This window comes from Capricornis sumatraensis, chromosome 4 (assembly GCF_032405125.1).
Source record: "Capricornis sumatraensis isolate serow.1 chromosome 4, serow.2, whole genome shotgun sequence".
Lineage (NCBI taxonomy): Eukaryota > Metazoa > Chordata > Mammalia > Artiodactyla > Bovidae > Capricornis > Capricornis sumatraensis.
This window is the reverse complement of record NC_091072.1, coordinates 46,338,959-46,362,265: the sequence shown is the minus strand read 5'-3', so window position 1 is coordinate 46,362,265 and position 23,307 is coordinate 46,338,959. Positions and strand designations below refer to the sequence as shown.

Below are 23,307 nucleotides of genomic sequence, written 5' to 3'. Positions count from 1 at the left end.
AAGTCATAACCAAGGCAACAAAAAGATGATAAAGAAATAAAAACATAATATAAAGAATAAACATAAAGGAATAAAAACATAATATACATATTAATCAAAGCACCAAATCATCCTTCCTCTAAGAAGCATGAAACCATTTTCTTTGCACTTTTGTTTATACTGTAGCAAATCAGTTTAAGATTTCAAAAGACTGAAGTCATACCTCCATTAGTATGTGGTTTCTTTTTAAATGACACTGTATTAACCATGTCCCACTCTGCTTCGTAACTGTTCAGATGTTCTGCTACTCGATGAGCTCTTTCTTTTGGGGCCTGGGTCCATTCTACAACTGAGCTGGAGTCCTAAAATAATCATAACATATAAAATATTTAGGGACTAAGACTAGAATTTCAATCAATAATGTCTTTTTTCTATATAAATTAAGTTTGTAGGTTGTGGCAGACATCACTGGTGGGAAAACTGAACAGTATTTCCTATCCTTTCTCCCTTGTTCAAGTTAACAAAAAAAGAAAAGCGTGTCCAGACTCTCCTGCAAATAGAGTTATCAGTGAAATATAAGCTAAGTCAACAGTAGGCCTTGGGAATGCTTTGATTTTCCTAATAAAAGCCTTATCCCTTTGCCCCTACTTCCTGCTTTCAATGCAGCTATGTAGGTAAAAATGTAACAGCCACCTAACAACCATAGAGAAAAAGCAAGAAAAACATTGCAAAGAACTCCAAACCTTCAGAATTCTGGTTATTTGAGGAAAACAGCCAACAGCAGCCACTTATTGAAGTCATCATCACTGGTTGCTATATTCCTCTTATCAAAATTACCTAAAAGCTACAAACAACATATCTACATGTTTAGTCCTAAAGAACTTCGTTTTAAAAAAGACTAAAACAAAAAAACAACCAAAAACCTAAAAAAAAAGTCTAAAATGCAACATTAATAATTTGACTAAATCAAAAAATTTAACTTCTAGTCAACCAAAGATACTACACACAAGTTAACCATAAGCAAAACTTGTGAAATCTTTCTAAAATACATAGATGACAGGAAAACATTCAGACTATAAAAATAACCCCTACCAACGTACTTAGAAATCAACAAATATCAAAAGAGAAAAAGAAATGGCATGAACAAGCAAATCAAAGAAGAAACATGAAGAGACAAAGAAACAACTTCAGAAACAAAGAGAAGCAAGATGAATTTCAGCTTTTATGCCCCTTTCAATTAAAAAATAAAAACACAGAAGACAGTGTGAGGAAATGCTATCTCACGCTGTTGATAACAGGGATAGTAAGTGCTGACTGAAATGAAAATTGAGTCATATCTATTAAAATTTAAAATATGCATATTTCACAATAACTTTATCTACATTAAGAAATACTTATGTATACAAAGAGGCAGATATAAGAATTCTCATCATAACACTGCTTGTAAAAGTGAAAAGCTGAAAATATCTTATTATCCATCAATGAAAGTAAGTAAACAAACTAGGGATAGCCAATAAAATGCTATGCAGAAGTTTAAAGATTGATATCTGTTCATGTGTATTTATGTTCAATATGTAAAAGTAAATAAAAGGAAATCCTGAAGCAATATATGCAGTGTAACAACTGCATGGAACACACATAATGAGAAACACACTAGAGAAAACCAGGGAAGATGGAGGAATGAATGGATACAGACAGCTACATAGATAAGGTGGGAAATGTGTACTGATAAAAGTCTGGAAAGATACACAGTAAACAGGGACAGATGAGGGATGGAGTTCTAGTCAAGGAGGGCTTCAACTTTCTGTTATTTGAATTTTTACAATGTGTAATTCTTTTCAAAAATGGAAAAAAGATTTTATAGGAACAGGAATATATTATAAAAAATAGAAACAGACTGAAGAATAGGGCGGAAAAAAAATGGAATGAATGAAATTATAAAGTGGAGTGCTTTTTCCTCAGAGTCCTTCCACAAATGTCACTTCTCAGGGCATCCTCCTTGTTTGCCCAATTTAAAAAATGCAACCTTTACCACCATCACTACTAATACAGAGGAAAGCTAAGCAGCACTTACAGAATCCAACCGCACCTGAAGGCTTGGACCTGGTGAATCAGTACTTCTGGAAACTAGGATAAAGGTCAAACTGAAAAAAGGACTACTAACAAAAGTCCAGAGGCTGGAGGTTTATTCATTGGAAAAGGTAAAACAGATAAGCAAAGAGATAATACACTGAAAACAGGACAATAAGTTCATCAAATGAGTGGCAAGACTCCCAGCTCTCTTCCTCCACTCAGTTCCAGAACAGTAAAACCCAGTTTTCCCTCTTCAGGCAGAAACCTGTAGACTCTTCTCTGACAAATGACCAGCCCAAGAAAAAAGACCCAGGTTTCAAAGTTAGGAATTCCCCAAGGAAACAGCCTAGCCAGGTCACCCTGAGTCCCAACTATCAACAAACCTATCCATACACTGAGAGTATGATCAGTTTTTTGTATGTGCTGTTTATTAGCACCACAATACAAAGATCACCAAACAAAGGCAAGTGTCTACATAAATGATAAAAGTCTAAATCAAACAGGGGGAAAGATAGTGAATTAGAGAAAGTGGACTATATACAGAAATGAAAACATCTAAAAAATTATCCTTAAATTCCTCAGAAACAAGGGAATCATGGATGGATAACATCCATGAAGAACAAGATACAATTTTTCTTTTAAAGGGGGGAAAGGGGACAAAGAAAGCTGAGCACCGAAGAATTGACACTTTTGAACTGTGTTGTTGGAGAAGACTCTTGAGAGTCCCTTGGACTGCAAGGAGATCCAACCAGTCCATCCTAAAGGAGATCAGTCCGGGGTGTTCACTGGAAGGACTGATGCTGAAGCTGAAACTCCAATACTTTGGCCACCTTATGCGAAGAGCTGACTCATTGGAAAAGACCCTGATGCTGGGAGGGATAGGGGGCAGGAGGAGAAGGGGACAACAGAGGTTGAGATGGCTGGATGGCATCACCAACGTGATGGACATGAGTTTGGGTAAACTCCGGGAGTTGGTGATGGACAGGGAGGCCTGGCGTGCTGCGATTCATGGGGTCACAAAGAGTCGGACATGACTGAGCGACTGAACTGAACTGAACAAGATGCATTCAAAATTTAAAAAACAGCAAAGATGAAAATGGTTCCAGACGAATTGAAACATAAGACTAAAGAAATATCCTAGAAAATAACATATATACAAAGAATTATAAAATAGTAAAGTATTAAAATACTATAGGACCGATATAAAACATATAAAGGGTTCCAGAAAGAATGAAAATAGAAAATGGACAGGAAGAAGAAACCACCACTAAAACAATTCAAGAACATTTTCTAAAAATTAAAAGATACAAGTTTTCACATTAAAAAGGCCTATCAAGCACCCACACAGAGGATAAAAAGGACCACAAGGGCACACTTCCATGACATCTACAATACTAGAAACAAAAAGCTAATTCTAAGAACTTCTAAAGAGGAAAAAATATAGCAAGGATCAGGATTCAAATACATTAGACTTAACATCAATAAAGGAAATAAGTGAAATGTAAAGATAGTAACTTCCAAAAATATGGGGGTAATTTTCAAATTATAATTCTACACCAGCCAGTCATTAATTCAGAATTGATAGCTCAACCCAAATGTTCATAGAGGAATAAAAAAAAGTCTGAAAACAGAGATGTTTTTGGTCTCATACATGCTTTTTCTCAGGAAGCACTGGAGGTGCACCAAAACTAGAGAGTAAACCAAAAGAGAAGACAGCACAGGAGACAGGAAACAGGGATTAAAATATGGGAGAGAGGCAAAAGGAACCCCCGGGATAACTGCTGCACAGCAAACCAAAGACCAGCCAGTTCAGAAGGAACTGGGAAGAAAATTCTGCAAGAAATGTCTCTAAGAAGGTAAAATTAGATCGTCTATATGATTAATACTTTTAGAAGAAATGTGGACAACTGAGCCATAGATTCAAGGTGAGTTAAGAGATAAGACAAAGCTAAACCCCCACCTTCCATTGCGAGAACTCAACACGTTAGACACGGAAAATATAAATTAATCCAACTATCCCATTTCTAGGTTTTCAAGGAAAATATGTCCACACAGAAATCTGAACCTGATCATGCACGGTAGCATTATTTATATTAGCCTGAAGATGGAAACAACCCAAATGTTCATCAACTGATGAATGAATAGACAAAATATGGCACATATCCATAAACACAGTATTATTCAGCAAAAAGAAAAAAAAGGAAAGAACAGATAGGTGCTAGAACATGGATGAACCTTGAAAACATTATGCTACATGAAAGCAGCCAGTCACAAAAAACTACGTATTATATGATTCCATTCAGATAAAATGTCCACAATAAGCAAATCCTCAGAAACAGACAGTAAATTAATGAATGAAGAGTATTAGAGTTAAGTGGGAATGAGAGGTGACTGCTTTTTTGGCATAGAAATGTTTTGAAGTTGGTTATTGGTGATGGTTATACAATTCTGTAAATATACTAACGAAACTGAATTATGTCCTTTAAAAGAGTGAACTTTATGGTATATGAATTATATCTTAATAAAGCTTTATTTAAAAATGTCATTCCTTTAGTCATTTATTTCTTCCTTAAATACCTTTCCAGCATAGAGAATATTAGAAGAATCTAATGCATCATCCAATGGTTTCCAGTCCACTATTACTTCAGCATCCTAGAAAAAGAAATTATTAACCACATTTACTCTTCAGCAATATCTTATTTTTCAGTCACCTATAGTTAATTCCCTGAACCAAAAGTGAAATTTTTTGGTGGGGAAGGCATGCAGGACCTTAGTTCCCTGACCAGGCACTGAACCTGTGCCCTTTGCAGTAGAAGCTCAGATTCTTAACTACTGGACTACCAGGGAAGCCCCCAAAATGAATTTTTAACCTCTTAAATTTATTAGCACCTTAATATGCATATCATATGTAAACAATCACTATTTGACAACAAACAATATGCAGATTTCTAAATTCCAATTTTCATTATAAAAATTTATATTACCATAACTTTTACATAGTAAATTTTAAAATATTCTATGCCATTTTACTGACTTATCTGAAGAATTTTATTTCTAACATCACTTTCATGTTAAATTTACAACCACTGTTCAATTATATAATTTTATATGTGAAATTCAAACTTGCTGATAATGTCCCAATTATTATTAATTCAAACAATTGTTTTTAAAAATTTATTTAAACAACTGTTAAATAAAGTCATTTACTAGAAACATACCTTTTCTAAAACACGTAATATTCCTGAAATCAAGCTGTCCTGGTCATTGGTCTTTCCCAAAGATGAGTGAATATAGACCCCTTCCTGTTCATATATAATCTGAAACAGCAAAAATAAGATTAATCAAACTATTTTTATGCAGTACTATTTCAACATTTGTCTTAAAATATTTGAGATGTTTTTTCTATAATGCCTGAACCAAGTTTTTTGTTATTTCATATAAAAGTATTTAAAAATACTACTGAGACTTAAAAACACTTCAGACATAAACTAGAAAGGAATTTGCTTTGTTACACATGCAAGTCTGGTGATATGTAGTCACTATCTTGATCTTCTCCTTAGACAAAGATGTCAGCCTAATTGTTATATGACACTATATGCAAATTTCACATAACATATACATTTTTAACAAACAATAAGCAAAGTATTGGGTTCAACCCGAAAATATTAAAAATAAGAACATGAAATATAATGGGAAACTAATGATTTCTAACTATTTCCATAACAGCATATGTTTTTACTGTAAGTTTATTTTGGTATGCTTTTGTAGCACAATGGCCTAGAAATTCATGGAATAGCATGGGACTATCAAAAAGTAATCATGAGGCCTTCTTGGGATGATCAGAACTAGTTTAAGCTCATAAACACTTGCTGAGTGCCTCTATATGTAAAAGCATATAAAAAGGTAAGTATAAGACTATGATAGGCTTCCCTGGTGCCTCAGATGGTGAAGAATCCACCCACAAGGGAGGAGACCTGGGTCTGATCCCTGGGTTGGGAAGAACCCCTGGAGGAGGGCAGGGCAACCCACTCCAGTATTCTTGCCTGGAGAATCCCCATGGACAGAGGAGATTGGTTGGCTACAGTCCATGGGGTCGCAAAGAGTTGGACACGACTGAGTGACGAAGCACACAAGACACGGTCCCAGTACAATGTCCTACAGGAACATAGGGGATAAGTTAATTCCTAGGTAAATTGAAATGTTTATAAAGTGAAATCTTATTTGCTAAAAGCATTATCTGATATAGTAAGACTCTATTTCTGGGACCCATTTCAAACCGTCAAAAGTTATTTTCATTATGAAAATAAGTAAAAAGAAAATAAAATAGTCACTCCCAGACCTAAGTAATTTTGACATAAGTTTGGAATACAGTCTACTTTCTATTTATGTAGACCTTTTATCAATACAATCACACTATTCAAAATAGCATTTGTTGTCGTTCAGCCACCCAGTTGTATCGGATTCTTTGCAAACCCATGGACTGCAGCACACCAGGACTCCCTGTCCCTCACCATCTAATGAAGTTTGCCCAAGTTTATGTCCATTGCATTGGTGATGCCATCCAGCCATCTCATCCTCTGACACCCTCTTCTTCTGTCCTCAATCTTTCCCAGTCTCAGGGACTTTTCCAATGAGCCGGCTATTCGCATCAGATGATCAAAATCCTGAAATTCCAGCTTCAGCACTGGTCCTTCCAACAAGTTTTCAGAACTGATTTCCCTTAAGATTGACTGGTTTGATCTCCTTGCTATCCAAGGGACTTTCAGGGGTCATTTCCAACACCACAGTCTGAAGGCATCGATTCTTTGGTGTTCTGCCTTTACAGTCCAGCTCTTACAACCATACATGACCACTGGGAAGACCACAGTCATAATTATACGGACATTTGTCAGCAGAGTAATATCTCTGCTTTTCAATACATTGTCTAGGTTTGTCAGTTTTCCTGCCAAGAAGCAATCATCTTCAGATTTCAGGGCTGCAGTCACTGTCACAGTGATTCTGTTTGGGGAATTGAGATCTGCAAGTTGTGTAGTGAGGCCAAAAAAAGAATCTGATCCTCTGACAATAGCATGAAGATGATATTTCTTCATTAAACTCACAGTGAATTGATCCCTGAGGAGGATGAGACTGCCACAGGACATTCTGCTTCCTCCATTTACCAATGGTAATGATTAATACTTGAAAAGCTATCTCTAAGCTTGTTTGATATGAAAAATTATTTTGTAACCAGGAACAATTATGATTTTCATCTAAGATAATATTCAATACTTTTAGTAAAACATGCTTCCAATTTCCTTACTCTGGTTTTATTAATAAATTCTAATATAAAATAAAAGGAAAGATTCAAATGCTACTATTGGCCATGTAATATTTTTACTACTCATTACTTTACAAAGTATTTCTACATTATCACATTTGATCCTCACAATTCTATTAGATACATGTTATCACTCCCACTTTGCCACTGAGGGAAAAAAAAATGCAAGGAAGTTTTTTTTTTTTTTTTGGTCATGCAGCATGCAGGATCCCAGTTCCGTGACCAGGGACCACACCCATGTGGCCCACAGTGGAAGCACAGAGACCGAACACTGGGCCACCAGGCAAGTCCCAGAAGTGATCTGATCGAAGTTCTGCTATTACTCTACTTTGGCCGCCTGATGAGAAGAGCTGACTCATTGGAAAGGATCCTGATGCTGAGAAACATAGAAGGCAAAAGGAGAAGAGGGTGGCAGAGGATGAGATGGTTAGGTAGCATCACTGACGCAATCAATGGACATGAATTTGAGCAAATACCAAGAGATAATGAAGGACAGAGAAGCCTGGCATCCATGGGTCACAAAGAGTCAGACATAACCTGGCAACTGAACAAAAACAACAAATTCCATTATTCTGAGATTGAGACTCTGGTCTGCTCAGACAAGTTTTATTTGTCCAAAGAGTACATAATGGAAAAGACAATCAATTTAAGGCTTAGCATGTGTGAACCCTGTTCTGGCATTAACTCTTTGTAGCCCATGGACTGTAGCCCACCAGCTCCTCTGTCCATGAAATTCTCCATGCATGAATACTGGAGCAGGTTGCCATTTCCTTCTCCAGGGGATTTTCCCAACCCAGGCACTGAACCCAGGTCTTCTGCATTGCAGGCAGATTCTTTACCGTCTGAGACCCCCGGGAAGCCCCTCATCAGTGCAGGAAACCTAACAAATCACAGGGCACAGGCAGATGCTCAGAACAGTCCTGCCTCAGCAGCGGCCACTGTTGGCCCTACATGAAACGCTGTGCTGACAAAAACAAGGCCCTGCTTATAGCACAGGGGGACAGAGTCAACATCCTTCAATAAACCATAATGGAAAACACCATGTGGAAATATATAGATCGATGAATCCCTTTGCTATACACTGCAAACTAACACAATACTGTAAATCAACTATACTTCAACAAAAACAAAAACTGTGCCCATCACATCTAACAAGGTTTAAAAGCAAGTCCCAAAGGTATCAAATTATTTCCACACAACTAACTGTCTTCTAGGATAAAACTCAAGAATATTTTACAGAATATATATATATATATCAGTATTGACATTTGGCTTAAAAAAAAAAAAACTACCGGATAGACTTTGGCATCTGGTACCAAAAAAACAATCAGAATGATATGACTCACAACAAGGGGGAAAATCAACCAATTAAATATGACACGATTAATAAAACAGGGAAAGACATTAAAACATTACTACAACTGAATTCTCTATTGTTCTCTATTGTTCAGGACACTAGAAACAAGTTACAACTTGCTAAGACATCAAAAATATAAGAGATCCAAACTGAACTTCTAGAGATGAAAAATACAATGTCTGAGATAAAAAATACACTTAATGGGTAACGGCAGATTAAATATTTTAGAAGAATAATGAACTTGAAGTTACAGCAATAACTATATAAAACAAAACACAAAAGGGGAGGGAGCTGAGAAAAAAAGTGAACAAAGCATCAATGAGCTGGAGGGAAATTTTAACTGATCTAGTATATGTATCTCATGTACCTGAAAGAGTTGAATTAGAAAAGAAACAAAAAAAAAACTTTTTGGATAAAATAATTGCAAATGTTTATTCAAATTTGACTAAGACTGTAAACCCATAGATATAAATACCAATAAACTCCAAAATGAAAGCAAGAATCAAAGAAAATCATTTAAAGGCACACTGTAATCAAATTACAGCATATTAATCAAATTACAATGTATTATGACCTCCCCTCATAGCTCAGTTGGTAAATCATCTGCCTGCAATGCAGGAGACCTGGGTTCAATTCCTTGGTTGGGAAGATCCTCTGGAGAAGGAAACGGCAACCCCCTCCAGTATTCTTACCTGGAGAATCCCATGGACAGAGGAGCCTGAGAGGCTACAGTCCACAGGATTACAACAGTTGGAAACGACTTAGCGACTAAACCACCACCAATCAAATTATGCAAAATCAGTAACACACAGAAAATCTTAGCCAGAGGAAAAAAAAATTAAGCATAATGATTATAGAAGATTCCTTTTAAGAAACAATGGAGATCGAAAACAATGAAGCAATGCTCTTTTAAAAATCACTTTATTGAGGAGTAATTGACATATAAGAAGCTATACATATTTAACACATACATCTTGGTAAGTTGTGTATAAGTATATACCCATGAGACTATCACCATCAAGCCACAAACATATCCATCACCTCCCAAAGTTTCCTCCTTCCTCCTTGGAGGAAGATCCAGTGCAACAAAGACCCAGCGCAGCCATAACTAAATTTAAAAAAAAAAAAAAAAACACAGTTTAAAGACTTTTTCAGATATGTAAAAGCTTAAAAACTTCATCACTAACAGACCTACATTACAAATGTTTAAGTAAGTTTTTCAGGAAGAACAGATTACACTAGAAGGAAATCTGGATCCATACAGAAACGATAGGCACCAAAAATGGTAACTATGCAAACAAATACATATATGTATATGTTAATCAAATCCCTTTGTTTCAAGGCTTCCCTGGTGGCTCAGAGGTTAAAGCACCTGCCTGAAAGGTGGGAGACCTGTGTTCGATCCCTGAGTCTGGAAGATCCTCTGGAGAAGGAAATGGCAACCCAATCCAGTATTCTTGCCTGGAGAATCCCATGGATGGAGGAGCCTGGTAGGCTACAGTCCACCAGGTCACAAATAGTTGGACACGACTGAGCGACTTCACTTTCACTTTGTTTAAAGCCTAAATAAATAAAGAAATCAATACATGTGGGGGCTTCCCTAGGGGCTCAGCTGGTCAAGAATCCTCCTGCAATTTGGGAGACCTGGGTTTGACCTGGGTTGGGAAGATCCCCTGGAGAAGGGAAAAGCTACCCACTCCAGTATTCTGGCCTGGAGAATTCCATGGGCTGTATAGTCAGCCCACAGGGTCACAAAGACCTGGGTTGGAAAGATCCCCTGGAGAAGGGAAAGGCTACCCACCCCAGTATTCTGGCCTGGGGAATTCCATGGACTGTACAGTCAGTCCACAGGGTCTCAAAGAGTCGGACACTACTGAGCCACTTTCACTTCCCTTTCATATACACGTGGACTTCCCGGATAGTCCAGTGGTTAAGAATCCGTCTGCCGATGCAGGGAACAGAGGTTTGATCCCTGGTCTGAGAAGATTCCATAAACTGTGGGGCAACTAACCCTGTGCACTGCAACTACTGAGCCTGCGCTCCAGAGCCCACAAGCCCCAGCTGCTGAAGCCCATGTAGCCCTGAGCCCGTGCTCCGCAACAAGAAATGCCACCGCAAGGACAGGTCCAGGCATCACCACTAGAGAAGTCCATGGTCAGCAACAAAGACCCAGCATGGCCGAAAACAAATACAATTGTTTAAAAAGAAATGAACATATGTTCTGTGGAGTCTGCACTATATGCAAAAGTAAAATAAGAAAAATAGCACAAAAGTTGGGAGAAGAAAAATGAAAGTATATTGTTCTAGGTTCTTATACCTTCCGTGAAGCAGTATAACTCCTGAAGGTAAATGTCATACACTAAAGACGCATACTATAGGCCTTAGAGCAATCACTAAAATAAGAGTTAATAGTTAATTGTCAACAAAGGAAATAAAACTTAGAATAATGAAAACTACTTGATTAGTCACAAAAAAGGCAGAAAAAGAAAATGGAACAAAGAAGAGATGGCACAATAAAAACTAGCAAGATGATAAGACAAATTTAACCATACCTCATTAAATACAAATTACCTAAAGACCCCAACTAAAAAGAATATCAGATTGAAAAGTAAGCCCACATTTATGATATTTGCAAGAAAAGCATTTTAAATATAAAGACACAAATAGGTTAAAAAGAAAAAGGTGAAAAGATATACTAACACTAATTAGAAAAAAACTATGGCTGTATTAATATCAGATAAAAATAAACTTCAGGGCAAAAGAAATATTACTGGTTAGAAAGAAAATTTCCTAACGATAAAGTGGTCAATGGTTCAAGATGATCTAACAATCCTAAATGTTTATGCACCTAATAAGACTTTCAAAAAACATGAAGCATAAAGTGACAGGACTACAAGAAGAAATAAACAAGTCCACAATTACTATAAAATTTCAAACCCTTCTCAATAACTGATTAAATGAGGGAAAGAAAATCAGTAATAATATAGAAGACTTGATAACACCATCAACCAACTGGACCTAATTTATGCTTACAAAACATTCCACCCATCAATACTCATTTGAATACTCATTCTAATGAGTATTCATTTGAATATTTGAAAGAATACTCATTCTTTCAAATATACACAAAACATTTGCCAAGAGAGACCAAAAATTGAGCCACAAAACAAATATCAATAAACATAAAAGAATTCAAGTACATTCTGTGACCACAATGGAATTAAATTATGAATCAGTAATAAAAATATCTTTGCCACATTCTCACATATCTGGAAAGTAATAACATATTTCTAAATACCCAAGGGTCAAGAAGAAATCAAAGGGGAATTAGAAAGTACTTAAACTGAACCAAAATGCAAGCTTATCATATTAAAACCTGTGCGTGGTCTGTGCAATGCCAGTAAAACAGTGCTTAGTGGGAAACACATAGGGTTACATGCCTTTATCAGAAAGGAAAAAAGGTCTCAAATTAATGACCTCAGCATCTACTTTAAGAAACTAGAAAAAGAAATGCCAATTAAACCCAAAGAAGGCAGGAAGAAATAAAGATCAGAGTAGAAATCAATAAAATACAAGAAAGTTTAAATAAAATACAAAAAAGTTTAACCAGTTTTAAATAAAACTGGTTAAAACTCTAGCCAAACTGAGGAAAAAACAAACAACATAAATTACCAATATCAGGAATTAGAACTGTGACATCACTACAGATGTACACACGGAGAAGGCATGGCCCCCCACTCCAGTGCTCTCGCCTGGCAAATCCCATGCATGGAGGAGCCTGGTGGGCTGCGGTCCATGGGGTCGCTGAGGGTAGGACACAACTGAGCCACTTCACTTTCACTTTTCACTTTCATGCACTGGAGAAGGACATGGCAACCCACTCCAGTGTTCTTGCCTGGAGAATCCCAGGGACGGGCGAGCCTGGTGGGCTGCCATCTGGGGTCGCAGAGAGTCGGACACGACTGAAGCGACTTAGCAGCAGCACAGATGTACACAAGTAAAAAAGATACTAAGAATATTTATGAACAATTTATACTAATGAATTTGACAACTTAAAACAAATCTAAGAGACAACCACCAATACTCACAAGATGAAAAAGATAATCTGCCGAGTAGTACCGTACAAATTAAGAAAATTAAATTTATAGTCTTTTTAACAGTGCTCAAATGGATACCTATGTACAAAAAAATAAAACTTCAACCCATACATCACACCACATACCCAAATCAAGCAGGACAAGGCTTAGATGTAAAACTTAAAACTACAAAGCTTTAAGGAGAAAATTTATGTGGCCCTCAGTTCAACAACAACAAAAAATTTAGAAATGATGCCAAAAGCATAAAAGACTGGTAAATCATCAAATTGAAAACTTCTCTTCAGAAGACATTAAGCAAATGAAAAGTCACAGCTCAGGTGGAGAAAATACATGCAAGTCCTGTTGTATGTGCAATAAAGGACTTATATCCAGAACATAAAGATAACTCTCAAAATTCAGTAACAAGAAAATGAAAAAAAAATTTTTAATTAGAAAAAGGACAAAAGGTTTAAACAGACACTTCACCAAACAAAATACAGGGATGACATAAAATCACATAAAAAAATGCTCAACATCATAAGTCATTCTTGTTGCTGGTTTTAGTTGCTAAGCCATTAGGGAACTGCAAACTGAAACCATCTATTAAAATGACTATAATTTTTAAAACTAACATGCCAAATGTTAACAAAGATGTGGAGCAACTAGAACCTTTATACATCACCAGTGGGAATGTAAAATGGTTTGGAAAATAGTTTGCCAGTTTCTTAAAATCCTAAATATCCCATTTACATTGTGCCATGTGCTTAGCCTGACTCTCTGTGACCACATGGACTGTAGCCCACAAGGCTCCTCTGTCCATGGGATTCTCCAGGCAAGAATACTGGAGTGGGTCGACATTTACTCCTCCAGGGAATCTTACTGAACCAAGGCTCAAACTTGCGACTCCCATGTCTCCTGCACTGCCGGTGAATTCTCTGCCTGCTGAGCTATAGGGGAAGCCCACAACTAACATGATCCAGCTATTCTACACCTAGGTATTTGCCTGACAAAATATACATCAATGTTCACAGAAACTTTATTTGTAAAGCCAAAAGTGAAAAAAAAAAAAGTTCATGAATAGATCAATGATTAAACATACATATACCCATATACCTATATGACAGGATACTACTTGGCAATAAAAAGGAATTACTAACTAATGATACATGCAACAACATGAATGAACCTCAAAATAATTATGCTGAATAAAGAAAGCCCAAAAATAGAGTACATGCCATATAATTCCATTTATATAAAACTGCAGAAAATGCAAACTAATCTAGTCACAAAAAACAGCTCAGTGGTTGACTGTGGACAGGATGATGGTAGTGACAGATTACAATATGTCAAGAGGACACTTCTCAGTGGTAGATATGTCATTATTTTGATTTTATTGATGGGTCTATAGTGTATTAAAAGTTATCAAATTATACACACTATGTGCTACTTAATGTTTGTCAATTAGTATCTCAATAAAGCTGTATAAAAAACAACTTACAGGAAAGTCTACTTTACCCTGCAAAACCCTATCTAAAAGTGAACACATGGCAGAAGTATCCTACTGGAAAAAAAGAAGTTGATCCTGCTGCAAAAATTTTTTTAAAAATCACACCCTATCTATTTTTCTTTGGGGATTAAGTGTCCATAGGGAGCAAAAAGTATCAAGCACATTCAAAGACTTGCCACTTGGTGGTAATAAGTCAATTATCTAAACTTAATTCAACAAACTTTTATCGGGCACTTATTATGTGCCAGACACCATCGAGAGCAGAAAAAATAAACAAGACAAAAGTTCCTTGTCTCTATGTACCTGGTAATTTTATAAAAAGGGTAAAATCTTTACACAAGCTAGAGCATTCTAACTGCTTCCCACCCTCTGGGGGGGGGGGGGGAGAATGTGTAAAGGTACTAAAAAAGGAGAAAAAATCTCTATTTGGAATAAAATGGTCTTAAATATTTGCTAAGATGCCTAACTAGGTAATTATATTTATAAAACTTCCAATGACAGCCTGCAACAGAAACTGCAGATTTTTTTTTTCTTTACCAAAGAAACCATGTCCCACACAACTCATTAAAAGTACTCTGGGAACCAAAGCAAATTATTTAGAATAAACTTACTGACCTCTTAATTTAGCAGAAATTAGAAGAAAGTTGCACAATACAATGGCAGATAATTGTTCATTTTGTTCCTTACTGGAATTGGATTTTTATCTGTATTATTCTAATCTTTATTTTCAAAAACTAAAGATAAAACATTCAACTAATATTTGAAATTTACTCTTAGGCTTTAAGGATAAAATCCTTGCCCTAAATCTCTGTCCAAAACTGGAAATTCAACACCTACTATACACAACATACATTCTGAACTTTAGCAACTGTGAATTTTTAAACTAAATTTAACAACAAGAAAGTTACAAAATTCAGTTTAAAACTATTCAGCATATAAGTAATTTAACGTTTTGATTAGAGATGTTATCTGCAGGAAATGCCAGAATAAGCCCAGAAACTCTAATGAGCAATATGTAAGCACCCACTTGATGTCTCCACTTGAACAACCCACAGACATCTTACAGTCAGTAAGTTTTATCCTAAATCTGCTCCTCTGATATTCCCAACTGTAAGACAACCCCTCCACCCAGTACCTAAATGCCTCTTTCACCATCCCCATGCTACCTCCTAAAACCCCTCAAACCTTCCCCTCTGACACTGACCCTTCATCATTTTTAGCCTGGGTTACTAAAATAATATTCTGATCACTCCTCCCCAATCTAGTCACCTTCCAATAATCTGTGTGAACTGTACAGTGTAAAACAACTGACAAAAATGACCTTTATAAAATGTACGTCTCACCACACCACGCCTGAGTTTCAAATTCTTCTGACTACCCTTTACTTCTACAACTCTGCAACATCTGTCACCCCGCAATACTTCGTGCCTTGGGCCCCTCTGAACTTCCCTGTTCCTCAAAGCCTTGTGCCTTTGCATGCTGTGTGCATTCTGTTCCTTCTACCCAGAACACCCTTTTATACCTTCTCTCTGCAAACAACTTCTACTAAGTCCTTCAAAAGGACACAAGCAGAGCCTATTCAAACACATCCAATCTTCTGCATTTCCCCTAACCTGATTTAAGCGTCTTTACTCATTCACATTTACTTAGCACCAACTAGATTTGGAGATAAAAAGTGCTGGTGGAAAAACATACATGGTAAGTAATGTCATGTAAGTCAACGATCATAGAAAAATGTGACAGAAGTGTACACAGGATCTTGTATGAGATGTCAATTACAGTCATTTCTTCAATAGTTATATAGTGAACGCCTGCACTGTGCCAGGCACAGGGCAGGCTTCTGGGTAAAAATAAGTGAGATTGCTATGAAGGCAGTGACTGAATCTAACTGGGGGTTAGGACAGGAAAACAGATAAAAGCAATGTATGATTTAATAAATATGTAAACAGTTGCCAAAGCAGACCCTAAAGGGGATGGCTACCCACTCTAGCATTCTCGCCTGGAGAATTCCATAGACAGAGCAGCCTGGCGGGCTACAGTACATGGGGTGGCAGAGAGTCGCACGTGACTGAGCAACCAACACTTTCACCCTACATGAAAGGGGTCAGGCAGGACGAGAAATCAGAAAGACTGTAACTAGTGTGACATACAGCCCAAGACCTGAAGAATGGCAATGATACCTCAAAGAGGGTGTATGTTCTTGGCAGAGGGTATGTGTTCTATGCAGACAGTAGTTTCATTAATGACTGCAACCCGGATCAGCAAGCAGTGACTAACAGTTTCGACACAAGAGCAGGAACTAGATCAGATGATGTGTGTCAGTCGCTCAGTCGTGTCCAACTCTTTGCAACCCTATAGATTGTAGCCCACCAGGCTCCTCTGTCCGTGGAATTCTCCAGACAAGAATACTGGAGTGGGTTGCCACTCCCTTCTCCAGGGGATCTTCCCAACCCAGGGATCGAACCCAGGTCTCCCACACTGCGGGCAGATTGTTTACCAACTGAGCCATCTGGAAAGCCCCCAGTGATGACAATGTTTTTAAACCATGCTCAGGAATTTGGGAGTTTGGAGTTTACCCTGAAGACAATTATTTACCACTAAAAGTCATTAGAAAGTTCTAGCAGAATGCCATGGAATGGAATGCCATGACATGGAATGCCATGGCAGACCTGCCTTTTCAAAACCAACACACCAGCTGCAGAGCCAAAAGAACAGCTGCAATAATGCACAGAGGAAGCACTTCATGGTGGCTTCAACCAAGGCAGTGGCAGTGGGATGAGGAAGGCAGATGGCTCAGAATGGTAATTACAAGGTCAAAATGACAGGACTCCATGACTGATCAGATGCAGGAGGGGAAGGGAGAAGACTCGAGGACAAAACTGAGTGTATGTGGCTATTCACCGAGAGAGAGAATACAGAAGAAAGAATGTAAACAATGAGTTTTATTTGGGGCATGTTGGTCAGTAATGACTGTGTAACTCAAAGAAATGTAGAACACAGGTGGTTTTAAGAGTAACAAACCACACAACTTTCTGAGAGTGAAGACAGAGAGACACTGAGGATGGTACAACTCTCAACAAAGGGCAGGCAGAACTGCTAATGCTTAAGAGCATCAGTGTGCCAAACCATGTCAGAGAGGAAGGCAGTCCAAGAGGCGTAACGGGGACTAAATGAAGGACTTCTCTTATGCCAATGACTACAGACACACCACAGACTGTGCAAGAAACAGTAAACAAATTCCAAAAGGATTTCCTTCCTTTCATTTAGTCTCAGCAACTAAAACCCATCAAAGCAAACAATATTTAAATTCTTTCCCCAAGTCATGTTTTTATTAAACCACAAATTGAAATGACTTCTTAAAATGGCAAACTACTGTGCTGTGTCAAGAATAAAGAACTCAGCACACAGAAGGTACTCAAATGTTTGTTAAAGAATGCCAGAAAAATAAGGAAGACATATTCATTGTATCCTACACCAGGAAGACACTACCATTTAGTAAGATCTAGTCTAAGAAAAGGACTTGCCTGTTGCTCAAACAGTAAAGAATCTGCCTGCAATGCAGGAGACCAGGGTTTGATCCCTGGGTTGGGAAATTCTCTGGAGAAGGAAATGGCAATCCACTCCAATATTCTTGCCTGGGGAATGCCATGGACAGAGAAGCTTGGCGGGCTATAGTTTGTGGGCTCACAAAGAGTCAGACATGACTGAGCAGCTAACACACATACACTCTCAGAAAATTCTCCAGGAAAACCTACCAGATAATAAGAACATCAATCTTTCTTAAGCACAGGATTTCACAGGACTATAAACGTATCTAAAAGGAACTGGAAAGGGCCAAATTTAAGCTACAAAATAAATTCTTCCTAAGAAAACCATTTTAAAAAAAACTCAGAAAAAAAAAACAACAGGTGATTTCCCAACTGTTTCTAGCTATTTTCAATAGAGTCAAATTCTGACACAATCACAGTAAAAAACCACAGGCCTAGAGAGAAATGCAAATATACTAAAACAGGACTTTTCAACTCCAAAACAAGAGCACTTTCAATGAACCCATCCATCACTCTTCCTCTAATCCCTCTTCATTTTTTCCCCCCTATTTTCTTGCTCTTTCCTCCTCAGTGAATACATACTATGTGACAGCATCTATGGCCAGATACAGATGAAACATTTCAGACCTTGCCCTCATGAGGATGAGTCTAGTCTACAAGCCTCAAGAAAACAAACATCACTATTAACAGCACCAGTTCAAAAACCTGAAACTCACTGAATTTATTTAAACAAGATAACGGGATGGATTTTAGTCAATATTTTCCTTCTGAAGAACTAAAATCTGTAATTTCCAAGGTAAGGACTGTCTAATGTATCCAGAATGCCTAGACTAGTCCCTGGAAAAAATCAGGTGTTTAATAAATATTTTATAAATGAATAAAAGGAAAACTGCAACCCTCATAGGCACTGGGTATAAAGGCCAAAACATACTTCTAATGATCTCTTTTCTCCTGCCTCCTTCGTGATAAGTCAACTTATTCCACTAATTATCCTACAGCAGGACAGCTTTTGCAGGTAATGGCCCTATCTCTCCCCTAAAAAATCACAACACAATCTACATGAGATGATCTATCCTCATATAGAAGGATCTATACGAGAAGAAGAGTTAGCTGAACCTACTGTGGTAATCATCTCACAATACATACAAATCAAACCATCAGGCTGTGCACCTTAACCTTATATAGTGATATGTCAATTCTTTACTTTCCTTTTGCCTTTTCTCCCTCCAATTTATTTTATATAACTATAGTGCTTTAGTATTTGGGGGCAGCTTTAATCTCTTTGTATAAAATGGCAACAAAATACAAATATTCAACTATTTCCAAACAATAACCTTACAACTTTAAGACAGTCTGAAAGATCTTTCTTAACAATAACAGCAGTTAACATTTATTAAGCACTTATCTGATACCAGGTACTATTCTAAATGCCTTGCAAATATTAACTCATTTAATCCTCTCCAAAATCTCATGATGGAAAATAATCATTAGCTCCCATCCTACAGTATTAGCTCCCATTAAATCATTAGCTCCCATTTCTCAAATGAGAAAACTGGTGCACAGAATGTTCAGACATTTGCCCAAAGTAACACAGCTACACAGCAGTGGAGCCCAGTTCTGGACTCCAGCAGTCAGGCTCCGTCTCCTTCACCACTGCCCTACTATGACGGTTTCTCATTCATCACAACCACATGACTTTGGAGGGGGTTGGCCACACCATGCAGCATCCTAGTTCCCCAGCAGAGGAAGCACAGAGTTCTAACCATTCGACCCCCACAGAACACCCTGTGACTTCTAAAACAAGGTATTTTTCAAATTCTGAAAAAAACACTGAGAATTATAACACTCAACATTCAAAAAACTTAAATCATGGCATCCAATCCCATCACTTCATGGGAAACAGATGGGGAAACAGTGGTTGATTTTATTTCTCTGGGCTCCAAAATCACTGCAGATGATGACTGCAGCCATGAAATTAAGATGCTTGCTCCTTGGAAGAAAAGTTATGACCAATCTAGACAGCATATTGAAAATCAGAGACATTACTTTGCAAACAAAAGTCTGTCTAGTCAAATCCATGGTTTTTCCAGTAGTCATGTATGGATGTGAGAGTTGGACTATAAAGAAAGCTGGGCACTGAAGAATTGATGCTTTTGACCTGTGGTGTTGGAGAAGACTCTTCAGAGTCCCTTGGACTGCAAGGAGATCCAACCAGTCCATCCTAAAGGAGATTAGTCCTGAATATGCACTGGAAGGACTGATGCTGAAGCTGAAACTCCAATATTCTGGCCACCTGATGCAAAGAACTGACTCATTTGAAAGACCCTGATGCTGGGCAAGATTGAAGGCAGGAGGAGACAGGGACGACAGAGGATGAGATGGTTGGATGGCATCATGGACTTGATGGACATGAGTTTGAGCAAGCCCCAAGAGTTGGTGATGGACAGGGAAGCCAGGTGTGCTGCAGTCCATGGGGTCACAGAGTCGGACACAACTGAACGACTGAACTGAAATTCAAAAATGAATTTCACACTCATACCAAAAACCATATTCTAAACCTTCAAAATTCTACCATACTTAACCACTGACTTGCAGGGAAATCAAGATGATGAGTAACACCTACACAGGATCTAAACACCACATGCCAGGATTTGTTCTAATACATTTCCTTATCTGTCCTAAAAATCCCATGAAGTACACACTATTATCATCCCTGCATTACAGATAAGGAAACCGAAACAAAGAGACATTAAGTAATTTGACTGACATCACTAGTAAGTGTGAAGTTAGTTTTTGAAACTGGCTTGGCTCTCCAGAGTCCATGCTCTTAGCTGTTATCTTACACTGCTTCTCCATATGACAGAGATTAACTTCCTCACCATGTGACTTCCTAGAATCACACTTTCAAGCAAGTAGACTCAGTAGGAAAGTTACTCTACATCCTAGATCTAAACACCACAAGGTTCTAATGAATAGAATTGGGCTGTGACCGACCCAGCATCCATAGTTTTAAAAGTACCACACGTGATTCCTAAAAGTCTTGGTTAACATTCACTGCCCTAGGTTTCTAATTAGACAGGTCTTAGCTGAACCTTTGGGGTGGGGGTGGGGAATAAATCAATACAAAGACACACATATACACACTCTTTCACAAATATATGTGTGTGTTTTCTTTCCTATCCCCCTTTTCCCAAAGAAACAAGACTGAGAAGTAGAAAAGTATAAGATAAAGCCAGAAAGTCAACACAGATTTTTTAATGCCATGTTAACCAGCCTTGAGTATTATTTTAATGGTGACAATCCCATAATGAAGACTTTTGTTTGTTTTTTTTAAAACAAGAGACAATCAGCCTCGGGCACTAGAAAATAACTCTAGTGCTTGTGTACAGAGGAGACTTTGGGCAAAGAGACTGTAGAAAAGAAAAAAAAAACCTGCAGAGAACTCAAGGCTAAACGTCTGAATGAAGAGGATGCAGCAAATTTAAGAAATCTCTTTAAGGTAAAACTGGTAGGATCTGATTAGTCCTACCATCTTACTGATTAAATGCTGTTACAGAAATGGACATCACCAAGTTTGTTTTACATGCAACCAAGTAAATGATGACGCCATTAACTGGATCTGAACTTGAAGAGGGAGGAATAAGCAGGTTTCACTGGTTACAACAGAATTATTTGAAAGATGGGCAGCCTTTGGCATGAAAAAAAAAAAATTAGGTGCAGTGATGAGAATGGGTGGAAGTTTGCAACGTGTGAGAATAAATGCGCTGATAAAGTAGCGTTAAGTAAAAGATGCAGTCAAATTATGAAATGTAGTGAGTGCCTGGAAGGAAAGGGTGGAAAAAGTCCTATTTCACAACTCCGCTTCATCATCGCAAAGGTTCTATCAAAATCAATCCACACCTGAAAGAGCGAAGTGTAGTTCAAATAAAAAGGATCCCTTCTTGGAAAGTCCTAGATTGGATCAGTCCAGATAGAAAATCTTACTGTATGTAATGAGTCAAAGAGAAGAGCAGCACCCATCCTAAAGACAGAAACAGACAAGACAACCAAAGACAGAGAAAACTCGAAAACGATGACCTACCCATCATTTAAAATATTCAGTATGCAGAAGGACGTACTTTCTTAATGCTTATATCATTTCATATAATCCTAACTCCAATGCAAGAAATAATGACTAGCACCACATCCACTCTGGAGATAAAGACCTTGAAGGACAAAGAAGTCATGCTTGCTCAATTTCGCAAGGTCACAATTCAGGGTAAAAGTAGTGTGTTATTCTGGCTAGTAGTTCATACACTAAAACACAAACGCTGTCACGCAATTCAAAATGGTATTCAGAGGGCAGCGTAAAGAAAATGAGTGACATCAAGGAACAGACGAAGCTCTCCGCGGAAAGTAAATAGTCCTTGGTATGAGATGAGTCATTACCCCACCCAACTGTTTACGAAATACTCCCGCAACTGGAAATGTTGCCGTAGTATGCCACGGTAGTACTAACAGGCATTATGACGTTGCCTTGGAACACGAATAGGCAGAATGCAATGAAATATCCTCCGCACTTAATCCTAACTCCTAACGAAAAACGAGGCGGTCAATGACCAACTCCGTAAAACAGCACCACAGAGTCTCCCACGGGAACATCACAGCTTTGCTTTCGAAATAAATACCGTAACTAACGCCTTCCCAGACAAGCGTGGGATGCTGTAAATCTCCAGCTCCCTGAGAGGAAACATCCCTACTGCTCACCATCACCAATCAACTCGAAATCTGGTAAAATGGATCCAATGTGCTCTTCTAAGTGCACAGCTGCAAAGCACCTGTTTTCAGTTCCTCCCGAAGAGGACAAAGATGCCTTACCAGAGTGAAGCAGAGGAAAGCGGAGGCGAGTCTGGGTGACGCCTCAAAGGAAGACAGAAAAATCCCTGGAGTCCGAAAAGTGACAGAAAGAACGACACTCAGAGAAAATCGAGCCAGAAAAGAACGCAATAGGGCAACAACCTGTCTCTTAGAAAAGGCAAGACAGGTAAAAGCCTCTCGCCCTGGGGCAGAGCGGACCAAACAGCGCCACGGCCTAGCTAGTCTTGGAGTAGGAGCCGGGTCTCTTAATTCCCAGGCTGAACCGGCGTTCTCAAGAAAACAGCTGACACCTAGGCGTCTTCTCCTACATCCTCTACATGCTGTTCCCGATACAGAAAGGCCCTCGCATCCCTCCTCAGCCGGCCTCCTAGCAGCAAAAGCAGCCCTACCCGGAGAAAAACTGGAGAGTCCCTCCAGGGCCGTTACCTACCTTCCCGCTCACAACACCCGCCGCCGCCATGTTTCCTGCGCGTGCCTGTGATGACGTAGCAGTGCCTCACGTGTCTCCCGGACTCACAACAACATCCGGCAAAGCTAGACTGACATCCGGGCGGGAAAGAGGCGGGGAGAGGCGGCAAGGCGGAGGAGTGAAG

The 23,307-nt window shown here is 38.3% G+C and overlaps 1 protein-coding gene across 3 annotated transcripts in view; it reads right to left on the bottom strand.

Moving 5' to 3' along the window:
* The window catches only part of TBC1D15 (TBC1 domain family member 15), a 71,741-nt gene extending 48,578 nt beyond the window's left edge, over positions 1-23,163 (bottom strand). For 2 of the 3 annotated variants that reach the window (XM_068971981.1, XM_068971982.1), the window contains exons 1-4: positions 23,145-23,163; positions 5,271-5,369; positions 4,630-4,704; positions 203-341 (exon numbers count right to left, since the gene is read on the bottom strand). In XM_068971981.1, coding sequence (XP_068828082.1) covers positions 203-248 — 46 coding nt within the window. In that variant the 5' untranslated portion in view covers positions 249-341; positions 4,630-4,704; positions 5,271-5,369; positions 23,145-23,163. Of the gene's footprint in view, positions 1-202; positions 342-4,629; positions 4,705-5,270; positions 5,370-23,144 lie in introns of those variants that run through there. The other variant, XM_068971980.1, reaches the window with a different exon arrangement.
* Between the last annotated feature and the right edge of the window lie 144 nt (positions 23,164-23,307).